At 38.5% G+C, this 14,435-nt stretch overlaps 1 protein-coding gene across 3 annotated transcripts in view; it reads left to right on the top strand.

Moving 5' to 3' along the window:
• Window positions 1-14,435, top strand: part of PCDH19 (protocadherin 19) — a 150,427-nt gene that overhangs the window by 95,639 nt on the left and 40,353 nt on the right. For 2 of the 3 annotated variants that reach the window (XM_047075704.1, XM_047075703.1), the window contains one exon: window positions 10,585-10,757. In XM_047075704.1, the coding sequence (XP_046931660.1) occupies window positions 10,585-10,757 (173 nt within the window). The remainder of the gene's footprint in view (window positions 1-10,584; window positions 10,758-14,435) is intronic. The other variant, XM_047075705.1, reaches the window with a different exon arrangement.

Genomic DNA, 14,435 nt, shown 5'->3' with positions numbered 1-14,435 from the left:
TCTGATGTTGTTCCTTTTTAATAAGTCACTGATTTCTGTAATTCTTAAATCGTGCTCTTTTGCCTTACTCTCCCTCTTTTTTTTTATGCTTCATTATTCTCTATAAGTTTGTCCTCCATATCGCTGATGCTCTGCTCTTCCTTCTCCATCATTGCCACTATGGCATCCTTTTGAGATCACAGCTTAGTTATAGCATTATTTTTTTTTATCTCATCCTGACTAGTTTTTACTTCTTTTATCTCTGCAGAAAGGGATTCTAATCTATTTTCGACTCCAGCTAGCATTCTTATTATTGTGATTCTACATTCTGGTTCAGACATCTTGTTTGTATCTGTGTTGGTTAAATCCCTGGCTGTTGTTTCCTCCTGCTCTTTCTTTTGGGGTGAATTCTTTCATTTCGTCATTTTGAAGGGAGAAAAGGAATTAATGACGTAGAAAAAATTAAAATTAAAAAAATGTTAAAATTAAAAAATTAAACACACACACACACACACAAAGTCGAATAAATGATGCTAGATCCTAGGTGTGTTTTGCTCTGGGTGTTGAAAGTGGCTTGATGGATTAGAGATAAAAGGGGGAAAAAAGAAAAAAAAGCAAATCGTTTGAAAATTTGAAAAAAATGAATACACTGAAGTAGACTAAAATGAAATGATGGAAGTAAAATAAATTTGAAAAAAATTACAGAAAAGTAAAACATATAGTAGAAAAATATTAAATAAAAGTGATTTTAATAAAATTAAAAATAAAAATGAATTTTTTCTCTTTATGCTGAATTCTGTGCTTTAGGTTTTGCAGATTGTTGTGTTAAACGTCAGATCAGTTTTCTAGGTGTGCAGGATGATTTAGTGTTGTTCTGGCTGTATTTCATGGATGTGGGACAAAAAATTTCCACGCTATTCCACCATCTTGGCTCCCTCCCAAGCTAAGTGTACTCTTAATCTCCATCACTTATTTCACCCATGTTCCCACCCACATCTCCTCTGGTAACCATCAGGTTGTTCTCTATAGTTAAGAGTCTCTTTCTTGGTTTGCCTCTTTCTGTCTCTGTCTCTTTGTCTCTCTTTTTGTTTTGTTTCTTAATTATGTGAGCGAATTCATATGTTATTTGTCTTTCTCTGACCTATTTCACTTAGCATTATACTCTCTAGATCCATACATATTGTTGAAAATGGGAATATTTATTTCTATTTTTATGGCTCAATAATATTCCACTATATATATCCCGCTTCTCCTTTATCCATTCATTAATTGATGAACACTTGGGCTGCTTCCATAACTTGGCTATTGTACGTAAATAATGCTGCAGTAAACATAGAGTTGCATATGGCCTTTTGAATTGGTGTTTCTGCATTTGGGGGTAAATACCAAGGGATGTGATTACTGAAATTAATAGGGTAGTTCTATTTTTACTTTTTTGAGGAACCTCCATACTGTTTTCTACAGTGGCTGTACCAGTTTGCATTCCCACCAACAGTGCACGAGGATTGACTTTTCTCCACATCCTCACCAACACCTGTTGTTTCTTATGTTGCGGATTTTAGCCAAGAATACCTGACATTTTAAACTCACATTACCAGTCCTGTAGATCCTATTATTCAATCCTTCACTGTATTATTATTCCTCTCACTTCTGCATAAAAAACAGAAGCTCTGAGATGGTTTGTAACATTCAGATGCATATAAAAAAGAATGATCCCACTTTAAAAAGGCAGATCCAAAACCAATTGGGAGAAGCTAAATAGATATCCCTGGCATCCAAATCACTGCAATTAAACATTATATTTATCTTGAAGCTTTTGAGAAGCCAAGGCAAAATTATATGTACACAAGGGTATACACTTCTCATTTTTCATTTAAGGAAGGACACACACTTGACAGGAGAATTTCTTTTCCTGTTCCTGAATTTTCAGAGAAATTAACATAGTTCAGTGTGTGACTGTAGTTTATAGAAGACATAGAAATATTATTTAAATATATATTTCCTTTATTTAAAATATGAAATTTATTGTCAAATTGGTTTCCATAAAACACCCACTACTCATCCCAATAGGTGCCCTCCTCAATGCCCATCACCCACTTTCCCCTCCCTCCCACCCCGAACAACCTTCAGTTTATTCTCAGGTTTTTTTAATATGAAATTTATTGTCAAATTGGTTTCCATACAACACCCAGTGCTCATCCCAAAAGGTGCCCTCCTCAATACCCATAACCCACCCTCCCCTCCCTCCCACCCCCCATCCACCCTCAGTTTGTTCTCAGTTCTTAAGAGTCTCTTATGCTTTGGCTCTCTCCCACTCTAACCTCTTTTTTTTGTCCCCTCCCCCATAGAATTCTGCTGTTTCTCAGGATCCATATGAGAGTGAAAACATATGGTATCTGTCTTTCTCTGTATGACTTATTTCACTTAGCATAACACTCCAGTTCTGTCCACGTTGCCACAAAAGGCCATATTTCATTCTTTCTCATTTTCAAGTAGTATTCCATTGTGTATATACACCACAATTTATTTATCCATGCATCAGTTGATGGACATTTAGGCTCTTTCCTTAATTTGGCTATTGTTGAGAGTGTTGCTATAAACATTGGGGTACAAGTGCCCCTATGCATCAGCATTCCTGTATCCCTTGGGTAAATTCCTAGCAGTGGTATTCCTGGGTCATAGGGTAGGTCTATTTTTAATTTTCTGAGGAACCACCACACTGTTTTCCAGAGTGGCTACACAGTTTGCATTCCCATCAACAGTGCAAGAGGGTTCCCATTTCTCCACATTCTCTCCAGCATCTATAGTCTCCCGATTTGTTCATTTTAGCCACTCTGACTGGCGTGAGGTGGTATCTCAGTGTGGTTTTGATTTGTATTTCCCTGATGACGAGCGACGTTGAGCATCTTTTCATGTGCCAGTTGGCCATCCGGATGTCTTCTTTAGAGAAGTGTCTATTCATGTTTTCTGCCCTTTTCTTCACTGGATTATTTGTTTTTCTGATGTGGAGTTTGGTGAGCTCTTTATAGATTATGGATACTAGACCTTTGTCTGATATGTCATTTGAAAATATCTTTTCCCATTCCGTTGGTTGCCTTTTAGTTTTGTTGATTGTTTCCTTTGCTGTGCAGAAGCTTTTTATCTTCATGAGGTCCCAATAGTTCATTTTTGCTTTTAATTCCCTTGCCTTTGGGGATGTGTCAAGTAGGAAATTGCTGCGGCTGAGGTCAGAGAGGTCTTTTCCTGCTGTCTCCACTAGGGTTTTGATGGTTTCCTGTCTCACATTCAGGTCCTTTATCCATTTTGAGTTTGTTTTTGTGAATGGTGTAAGAAAGTGGTCTAGTTTCATCCTTCTGCATGTTGCTGGCCACTTTTCCCAGCACCATTTGTTAAAGAGACTGTCTTTTTTCTATTGGATATTCTTTCCTGCTTTGTCAAAGATGAGTTGGCCATATGTTTGTGGGTCTAGTTCTGGGGCTTCTATTCTATTCCATTGGTCGATGTGTCTGTTTTTGTGCCAATAACATGCTGTCTTGTTGACTACAGCTTTGTAGTAGAGGCTAAAGTCTGGGATTGTGATGCCTCCTGCTTTGGTCTTCTTCTTCAAAATTACCTTGGCTATTCGGGGTCTTTTGTGGTTCCATACAAATTTTAGGATTACTTGTACTAGCTTTGAGAAGAATGCTGGTGCAATTTTGATTGGGATTGCATTGAATGTGTAGATAGCTTTGAGTAGTATTGACATTTTGACAATATTTATTTTTCCAATCCATGAGCATGGAATGTTTTTCCATTTCTTTATATCTTCTTCAATTTCCTTCATAAGCTTTCTATAGTTTTCAGCATACAGATCTTTTACATCTTTGGTTAGGTTTATTCCTAAGTATTTTATGCTTCTTGGTGCAATTGTGAATGGGATCAGTTTCTTTATTTATCTTTCTGTTGCTTCGTTGTTAGTGTATAAGAATGCAACTGATTTCTGTACATTGATTCTGTATCCTCCAACTTTGCTGAATTCATGTATCAGTTCTAGCAGACTTCTGGTGGAGTCTGTCAGATTTTCCATGTATAATATCATGTCATCTGCAAAAAGTGAAAGCTTGACTTCATCTTTGCCAATTTTGATGGTTTGATTTCCTTTTGTTGTCTGATTACTGATGTTAGAACTTCCAACACTATGTTAAACAACAGCGGTTGGAATGGACATCCTTGACGTGTTCCTGATCTCAGGGAGAAAGCTCTCAGTCTTTCCCCATTGAGGATGATATTAGCTGTGGGCTTTTCATCAATGGCTTTTATGATATTTAAGTATGTTCCATCTATCCCAACTTTCTCGAGGGTTTTTATTAAGAAAGGATGCTGAATTTTGTCAAATGCTTTTTCTGCATCAATTGACAGGATCATATGGTTCTTATCTTTTCTGTTATTAATGTGATGTATCAGGTTGGTTGATTTGCGAATGTTGGACCAGCCCTGCATCCCAGGAATGAATCCCACTTGATCATGGTGAATCATTCTTTTTATAAGCTGTTGAATTCGATTTGCTAGTATCTTATTGAGAATTTTTGCATCCATATTCATCAGGGATATTGGCCTGTAGTTCTCTTTTATACTAGGTCTCTGTCTGGTTTAGGAATCAAAGTAATACTGGCTTCATAGAATGAGTCTGGAAGTTTTCCTTCTCTTTCTATCTGTTGCAACAGCTTGAGAAAGATAGGTATTATTTCTTCTTTAAATGTCTGGTGGAATTCCCCAGGGAAGCCATCTGGTCCTAGACTCTTATTTGTTGGGAGATTTTTGATGACTGATTCAGTTTCTTCACTGGTTATGGCTCTGTTCAAACTTTCTATTTCTTCCTTTTTGAGTGTTGGGAGTGTGTGGGTGTTTAGAAATTTGTCCATTTCTTCCAGGTTGTCCAGTTTTTTGGTATATAATTTTTCATAGTATTCCCTGATAATTGGTTGTATTTCTGAGGGATTGGTTATCATAATTCCATTTTCATTCATGATTTTATCCATTTGGGTTCTCCCTTTTCTTTTTGAGAAGCCTGGATAGAAGTTTATCAATTTTGTTTATTTTTTCAAAAAACCATCTGTTGGCTTCATTGATCTGCTCTACAATTTTTTTTAGATTCTATATTGTTTATTTCTGCTGTGATCTATATTATTTCTCTTCTTCTGCTGGATTTGGGGTGTCTTTGCTCTTCTGCTTCTCTTTCATTTAGGTGTGCTGTTAGATTTTGTATTTGGGATTTTTCTTGTTTCTTGAGATAGGCCTGGATTGCAATGTATTTTCCTCTCAGGACTGCCTTCGCTGCATCCCAAAGCGTTTGGATTGTCGTCTTTTCATTTTCATTTGTTTCCATATATTTCTTAATTTCTTCTCTAATTGCCTAGTTGACCCACTCATTCTTTAGTAGGGTGTTCTTTAACCTCCATGCTTTTGGAGGTTTTCCAGACTTTTTCCTGTGGTTGATTTCAAGCTTCATAGCATTGTGGTCTGAAAGTATGCATGGTAGGATCTCAATTCTTATATACTTATGAAGGGCTGTTTTGTGACCCAGTATGTGATCTATCTTGGAGAATGTTCCATGTGCACTCGAGAAGAAAGTATATTTTGTTGCTTTGGGATGCAGAGTTCTAAATATATCTGTCAAGTCCATCTGATCCAATGTATCATTCAGGGCCCCTGTTTCTTTTTTGATCCTGTGTCTACATGATCTATTCATTTCTGTAAGAGGAGTATTAAAATCCCCTGCAATTACCACATTCTTATCAGTAAGCGTGCTTATGTTTGTGAGTAATTGTTTTATATATTTGGCGTTCCCATATTCAGCGCATTGACATTTATAATTTTTAGCTTTTCTTGATGGATAGACCCTGTAATTATTATGTAATGCCCTTCTTCATCTCTTGTTACAGCCTTTAATTTAAAGTCTAGTTTGTCTGCTATAAGTATGGCTATTCCAGCTTTCTTTTGACTTCTAGTACTATGATAGATAGTTCTCCATCCCCTCACTTTCAACCTGAAGGTGTCCTCAGGTCTAAAATGTGTCTCTTGTAGACAGCAAATAGATGGGTCTTTTTTTTTTTTAACCATTCTGATACCCTATGTTTTGGTTGGCGCATTTAGTCCATTTACACTCAGTGTTATTATAGAAAGATATGGGTTTAGAGTCATTGTGATGTCTGTAGGTTTCATGCTTGTATTGATGTCTCTGGTACCTTGTCTCACAGGATCCCCCTTAGGATCTCTTGTAGGACTGGTTTAGTGGTGATGAATTCCTTCAGTTTTTGTTTGTTTGGGAAGACGTTTATCTCTCCTTCTATTCTAAATGACACACTTGCTGGATAAAGGATTCTCAGCTGCATTTTTTTCTGTTCATCACATTGAAGATATCCTGCCATTCCTTTCTTGCCTGCCAAGTTTCAGTAGATAAATCCATCACTAGTCTTATCGATCTCCCTTTATATGTTAGAGCATGTTTATCCCTAACTGCTTTCAGAGTTTTCTGTTTATCCTTGTATTTTGCCAGTTTGACTATGATATGTCATGGAGAAGATCGATTGAAGTTACGTCTAAAGGGAGTTCTCTGTGCCTCTTGATCGCATCACTTAATTCTCTAATTCTCCCCTCATACTGCTGGATATTTTTTGTCTCTTTTTTTCTCAGCTTCCTCTCTTTCCATAATTTTACCTTCTAATGCACCTATTCTCTCCTCTGCCTCTTCAATCCCTGCTGTAGTCGACTCCATTTTATTTTGCACCTCATTTATAGCATTTTTTAGCTTCTCATGACTATTTTTTAGTCCTTTGATCTCTATAGCATAGATTCTCTGCTGTCCTCTATGCTTTTATCAAGCCCAGCAATTAATTTGATGACTATTATTCTAAATTCCTGCTCCATTATATTGCTTATATCGTTTTTGATCAATTTGTTAGCTTTCGCTATTTCCTGGATTTTCTTTTGAGGAGAATTCTTCCATTTCATTATTTTGGGTATTCCCTGGGGTGGCTCCAAACTGCAGGACATTTCTCCTGTGCTTTCCGGAGAAACTTGTGTTGGTGTGCAGGGCCGCAGTCAGACCAGATGTCTGTTCCCACCCCATCGCTGGGGCCACAGTCAGACTGGTGTGTACCTTACCTTCCCCTCTGTCAGGGGCAGGACTCACTGTGGAGTGGTGTGTCCCCTGTCTGGGCTACTTGCACACTGCCAGGCTTGTGGTGCTTGTTCATTTTGATCTGTAAGGGCGTATTAACCGGGGTGGATCCGCAAGGTGCACAGGGGCTGGAGGGGCAGGCTTAGCTCACATTGCCGTGGTGGTCCTCTGCAGGATGGGCCCTGCAGCACTGGGAGGGAGGCATGCCCACCAGAGGGATGGATCCAGAGAAGCACAGCTTGGGAGTTTGCATGGTGCAAGCAAGATAGGTGACAGGAACTGGTTCCCTTTGGAAATTGGGCTGGGGAATGGAAGAGGGAAATGGCGCTTGCCAGTGCCTTTGTTCCCCTGCTGTGCTGATCTCTGTCTTCCAGGGCTCAACAACTCTCCCTTCAGGCATCTTCTTATCCTCCGTGCTCTCTGAGAGCAGAACTATTGACTCTTAACATTCCAGATGTTAAGTCAAGCTGGCTGTCAAAACTCACAGAGTCCGGCCCCTCCGCTTTTGCAAGCCAGACTTTGGGAGCTCTGCCTTGCCTGATGGGCTGCCCCTCCACTGCCCTAGCTCCCTCCGGCCAGTTTGTGTAGCACACACCACCTCTCTACCCTTCCTACCCTCTTCTGTGGGCTTCTTTTCTACGCTTGGCTCTGGAGAGTCCATTGTGTTAGTCTTCTGGTGGTTTTCTGGGTTATTTAGGCAGATGTGGGTGGAATCTAGGTGATCAGCAGGATGAGGTAAGCCAGCAGGATGAGCCAGCAGGACGAGCATCCTCCTACTCCGCCATCTTCCCCAAGCTTTCTCCTAAATATATATTTCCTATATCACTCCTATAAAAAGACCACAGACATAATATTTAATTATAACTCAATGAAGACATCATATGTAGTAATGATCATATAAACAGTAACCATTTATTGAGCATTTGTGTGTACCTGGTATTTCATGTACAGTATCTCATTGAGTCTTGAAAATGGCCTTGTGATGAAGCTTTTAGCAAATGCCTTTTGCAGACAAAGAAATTGAGGCTCAAAGACATTAGAAATCAGGCCCAGGGTCCTATAGCTAAAGTGGCAGAGTACGGATTGTTCTAATGACAGTGCTCTTTCCTCTACAGTCTGGCAATCTAACATGCCACAGGAATAGCGTTTTAAAGAGTGTAAACAGTGTTTGTCAACTGAGGGTGATTTAGCAATGTATGGAGACCATTTTGGTTGTAAATTTTGGGAGAGGCACTACTAGCATCTAATGGGTAGAAGACAGGGATGCTGCTAAACATCCTACAATGCGCTGGACAGCCATAGACAACAAAATATCAATAGTACCAAGGTTGAGAAACCTTGGTCTAAGGGGTGGTTAATTGCATTGTCCTTATATTCCTCTTCAACGTATGTCCTAAGCATGTTTTGGCAACTGCTGAAATGCACTCAATTCAGGATTGAAGTTTCTGGCTTAAAGTAGCAATTTTTTGTTGTGAATTAAGGAAATTTTCCTGTGCTCCAGATACCAGAGATGCAGGTCAAAAAATTAATATTTGTTATAAGAACATATGATTCAGACAGGTCATTTCCTTTCTTCTGAGATGCAGGAATTCATGTGGGCAGGACCAATTTTTTTTTTATAAAAGATAAAGTTTGAATCTGTTTAGGCTGTGGGATTAGTATTTACAGGAAGCCCCAACATCTGTGCCATAAAGCTAGAAATGGCTACACGTTGTAAAGCCTGTGTTTCCAGTTGGTCTTCTTGACCATAAAGGAAATATAAGATGATTGGTTTTTTAATAGAACTACATGCTGGTAGGTCCACAGGGCTGCATAGCTGCATGACATAATTTGGAGGAGCTAAGTGAGTTGACCTATTTAATGATTTTAGTTTTAATACAGGTGATGCTCAGTGATCCTTTCTGAAAATAATTAGAAAAGAGGTCAATGCTTTACTCTCTCCTGCTCTTCATTTTATTATAATTATGGCTTTCCAGTTATTGGCCTTTTGATCTTTACCCTTTCATACTCAGGGCAGCAAGCATTCTATATCTAGGTTGGTCATATGTTAAAAATCTGCTGTGATTCCTTTTGACCAATGTAGAGAATGACAATGTATCTATTGTGTCCATTGCATAGCTCTTCATAATATGTACTCAATGTTCTTATCAAAGCCTCAGAGAGTCAGGCTGGTGGATGTTCAAGGTTGAGCACGGCAAACAAGTTTGCACTATCATCTCCACAGAGATGGTACACCACCTCCCTTTTCAGAGGTACAATAGGTCTGTTGGGACTTGTCCTAATTCAAAAGCATGACACTCTCCCTTGTCGAGACAACAACACATTTCCTTGAGTATGCCTTTGCTACTTCCTCATTGACTGGGGAATGGATTCACCATTTACTAGGTATTTCAGATGCATAATTTATGGCGCATGGTGTTGCACATCTTCAGATTCTGTCAGAACTTACAAAATATTAGAAATTGCAGGTGGAGGCCTCTATGGATATACATTATGTATTATTCTCTATGTTGGATAGTATGGATAGTATGTTTAGTGCATTGTATGGTGGATTGATTTAACAAATACAAGAAAAATTGGCCCATAAACTCTTCAGCTGAAAGTTTTCATATTCTTACCATAACTACACCCACAATATTATTAGAGCTCACTCTCTGGTTCTCTTTCATCTTACTGTGCATGCACCAAGGCTCTTCTCTTCTCAGCCCCTGCTTCTCCTCTTTGCGTTTGAATTTGTCTGTCTGACTTTCTCTGTTAAAACTCACCTGAGTTCTCTGATCATGATTTCTATTTTAATTGCACTACCTCAATTTCTGCCACTTTCATTTTACAGTTGATTAGTAGACATCTTTGGAGAAGCAGCATACATAGTGGTTAAGGGTCCAGGCTCTGGAGCTAGACTGCCTGTCCTGGGTTTGGTCTTACTAAATTTTCATCAGTTGTATGCAAGTTACTTAACTTCCACGTGCTTCTGATCTTTCATCTGTAAGTGGGAATATTAATGGTACCTTTCTCTCATATAGTTGTAATGATTAAAAAAGTTAATTCACGTCAAGCATTTAGAATAGTGCCTTATGTATAGTAATCGCTCAGTAAACATTAGTTATTATTTTACTTTGATTCTATAAGAAGAGAGAAAATCTTTTGAAATGGTGATATTCTTTGCAAGTGGTGGTTTCAGATTTGTACCTTCTTCCACCTTGCCTGTAGTAGTAATACATTGAAGATAAGTGAATGAAAGTATTAGCTGCATCAGCCTCCAATAGTGGGAACCTCTCTGCAGTGTTAAACAGAAATTATCTTTAAACAGAAAATTCCTCTTTCTACTCTTTTGAACAATCCAGTCACTGTTGGCCTCACCACAGAGCTGATATCATCTTGCCTCTGAAAGATTTTACAAAACAGATTTATCACAGTTGTAAATTATCATTCTTTCTTCAACCCAGCAGCTCCACCTTCAAGGACTTAGAGGGCAACAGTCTGAAGGATAGTGGTCATGAGGAGAGCGACCAGACTGACAGTGAACATGATGTCCAGCGGAGCCTATACTGTGATACTGCTGTCAATGATGTGCTGAACACCAGTGTGACGTCCATGGGATCTCAGATGCCTGACCATGGTAAGGGTTGGTTGGATGTAATTTGCAGCCACAGATCCCAAAGAACTCAGCATGTTTGTAGGTACATTGTTCTACTTTACTGTAATGAGTGTGTTGTCAAGGTGTACACTGTGCTCATGCCTGAGTATCATCTATATAGTTTTGAGGTGTCCTAACACCTAACCAGTCTACTTCACCCTCATAGCTGACTACATGTACATATTGTATACATTCTCTTCAATAATAAATGCACTGAGCACATAGAAAGTGAGCAGATGCCTTCTCACCAGGAAAAATGCCTCTTTTTGCTTTAGTACATGAACTTTAATTGATCAGTTGAGTCGCACAGAACATAGCACTAATGAGACCAAAGTGGTGGGTTTTATTTCCATATCAGGCTGGTTAAATTTACCCAGAGAGAGACTCTGTTCTCTGACCACAGATTGCATACCCTTTACCAAGGATAGAAAGTACCAAACTTCCCATTTTGCCTGTGGGGCTGCAATGCCAAATCCCTCTAGCTACCACACAAATATATGTCATTGATCATAGGACAGACCAGGGTAAGAAAGTATGGCTGACTCAAAGTAGCATTCTGTGCATGTGAGAAACACCTCAAAGCAAATGTCAGGAATGGTATTCTCACGTATGAAGAAGAGTCTATTTTCGTGAATTCAGCCACACATGGTTTAGCAAGAGGAGCTATTTAAAACTGTACTAGGCAGAAACCGGGGTATAAAAACATTAGCAGAGTTCAGCTAAGGCAGAATGTTCAGATGGGCTTGGGCACAAATATCATTTTAAATGTTTTACTGATGCAAACATGCTAGGCAAACAGCCTGTCTTTTTCAATTAAGAACTATGAATTCATCTTGGTGTTGAGGCTCAGTGAAGCTTCAGAATGCTTGGCTGTGTCTTGGGAAAAGCTAGACACAAGCTCAGCTGGAAGCCCCACTGCTAAAAGACTTAAAGATGAGGAAACAAAATATGGTGATTATGTGCTGGTCTTCAGCTATTTCATTTCACTGTAAACATCATTAAATGCTTTTGTTTTGGTCTTATAAATGAATCCAAAGGAAAAAAATTGCACAATTCACAAAATAAAATGTTTTTCATAGAAAAAAAAGTTAGTCACTGTAGAGTCTATTAAATTGTCTAATCCATCCCCTCCCCAGCAGACTCAAGTGTCAAAGTCTATAATATATAGAGCTCACTACTGATTGTGCATTGGTGTCTTCCCTAATTGGTGAGTGGTGACATCCACAGAAATAATATAGTTTCTGGGCAACCTTACTAAGATTAAAGATGAAAAAATTAAACATTTATATAACTGAAACAGAGACTGTTTAATTCTCAGAGGATTAGTAGTGTGTTACAGCATACAGACTGGTATGTATCAGTTACTAGTCTTGTGTCTCAAAAAAGTGCTTTTTCATTTATGTCACAAAGGCTTTTAGTTGGATGCTTTTTAAAGATGAAGTGAATGCAGAACAGGAAATAGCCATAATTAATTTTCAGTTTATCCCTGGCCAGAACAACATCTGTTTTAATTTTTTTGTCGCATTTTTCTAGAAAAACAGTATCAGTGGACTATTTTAGTTTTTCTGAGGGAGTGTTTCTTACAAATGGGATGTATTGTATATATATGGTGTGCAAATTGTATAATAATGAGAGTATTCTAAAGCAAATGTGTGACATTATTCCAAGACTCTTCTGCATATAAGATGATCACACACTCATGCGTGTGCACACAGACACTTTCTGCTATTCCATTTTAACAATACCTTCAGGAATTTTTTTCCCCTCAATATTCAATTTGCATGTATATATCTTAATTTTTTCCCATCATTCCAGCAGTGTCTAGAGTTTGTTTTTTTTCAATTTGGTTGAGTCATTACACTTTAGGTACAGAGGGAATTCCAGTCTTGCTTACATCTCAGGTTCTAACTTGTGATATCCCAGTACTTCTGAGCTTTCCATAATAATACTTAATTGTTATATCTTAAATCAACTCTAGGCTAGCCACATAAATTGTGTCACCTCAGTTATTGCTACCTCAAGCAACAGCAACAATTTCAACAATTAACATTTTATAGCATTTTATTATCTCAATCCTGGATTCACATGTTTCTCATTTTATCCTGAGGTACAGTAGTTGAAAGACAATCACTGGGGCGCCTGTGTGGCTCAGTCGGTTAAGCATCTGACTTCGGCTCAGGTCGTGATCTCGCAGTCAGTGAGTTCGAGCCCTGCATCAGGCTCTGTGCTCACAGCTCAGAGCCTGGAGCCTGTTTCAGATTCTGTGTCTCCCTCTCTCTGACCCTCCCCGTTCGTGCTCTGTCTCTCTCTGTCTCAAAAATAAATAAAGGTTAAAAAAATAAAAAAAAAAAAGAAAGACAATCACTGAGCAAATTTACCATGTATGCCTGATCTTGTGACTATTCTAACTAGAATAGTTCTAGGTATATTAATTCCAGGGCAATATGTTATTGTCACTTCTGAGGACTACTGATTTAGAAAGGTCATGAGGGAAAATGAAATTTTCTCTAAACTCTGACCTATACTGAAAGTCTCAAAGATTCCTTGAGGGAAAAAAAATATTCCCAGATCTCTTTGGTTCATTAATACTGTGATAAGCATCTCAAACCCATGTGCCCTGAAATCCAAAGCTGAACTATTCTTAAGGTTTGAGTAGATGTCTCTGGAGAATAAGGGTTATAATAACCTTGTCCAACTAACTCTAATCCTGATAATATTTCTTCTGGTCCTGTTAGAACCACTCCAAAGTTGGGCCAAATACACCCAATAGAGTGTACCTTATACCTTTGTTTTGGCTTACCTTGGATTTCATGATTGTAGTTTTCTGTGTTTTCTAACTTTTATATTAGTACAGCATCTTTCTTTAATTTTTTTATTATTTAAAATTAGTTAAGATACAATGCAATATTGGTTTCAGGAGTAGAATTTAGTGAGCATTTTTCTTTGCGTATATGTGGACACATGATTTATGGGGACTTTTAGGATTTTTAAAATAAAGATACATTTTTAAGGTTATTTATTTATTTTGAGAGAGAGAGGCAGCGTGAGTGGGGAAAAGGCCCAGAGAGAGGCAGAGAATCCCAAGCGATTCAAGAGAGCCCCAAGTGGGGCTTGAACCTACAAACTGTGAGATCATGACCTGAGCTGAAATCAAGACTCGAATGCTTAACCTACTGAGCCACCCAGGTGCCCCTAAAATAAAGATAATTTTATGCATCTGTTAACTTTTTCCTTGAGAAGGAATGGGTTGTTCAGTGAGCTATTGTGTTGCCAGAATTTGAGGAAAAGGTAAAAATTGTATTTGTTCTCCATATTTCCAGACATCTGGGCCATGTGCTTCTTCACACTGCCAAAAGCCTCTTTGGGTTTTGTTCTTTTAACTGCTATAGCAAAAGAATGCTCAGTGTGAATGTCAAAGGTGCTTCATGATTTTAAGAAGAAAGGCCCAAATCCCTTAATTTTCAGCAACCCATCTTTGAGGCCATTCCTAGGGATGGGAACCCAGAATCACTGTATTCAACCAAGGAAAGAATTTATGGAAGACTTTTGCACCCAAAGGGCAAAGCCCAGAGTTTAGCCACTTGCGTTTGGATTATATTTTGATTGCCCCAACCTGGTACATCCATGAGCTGGGTCAGGGTGGGGATAAGAAGAAATGAT

This window comes from Lynx rufus, unplaced genomic scaffold, assembly GCF_022079265.1.
Source record: "Lynx rufus isolate CCGP_SWC_20201006 ecotype Redwood Valley unplaced genomic scaffold, mLynRuf1.p SCAF_14, whole genome shotgun sequence".
NCBI classification, from domain to species: Eukaryota; Metazoa; Chordata; class Mammalia; order Carnivora; family Felidae; genus Lynx; species Lynx rufus.
This window is presented reverse-complemented; position numbering and strand designations above follow the sequence as displayed.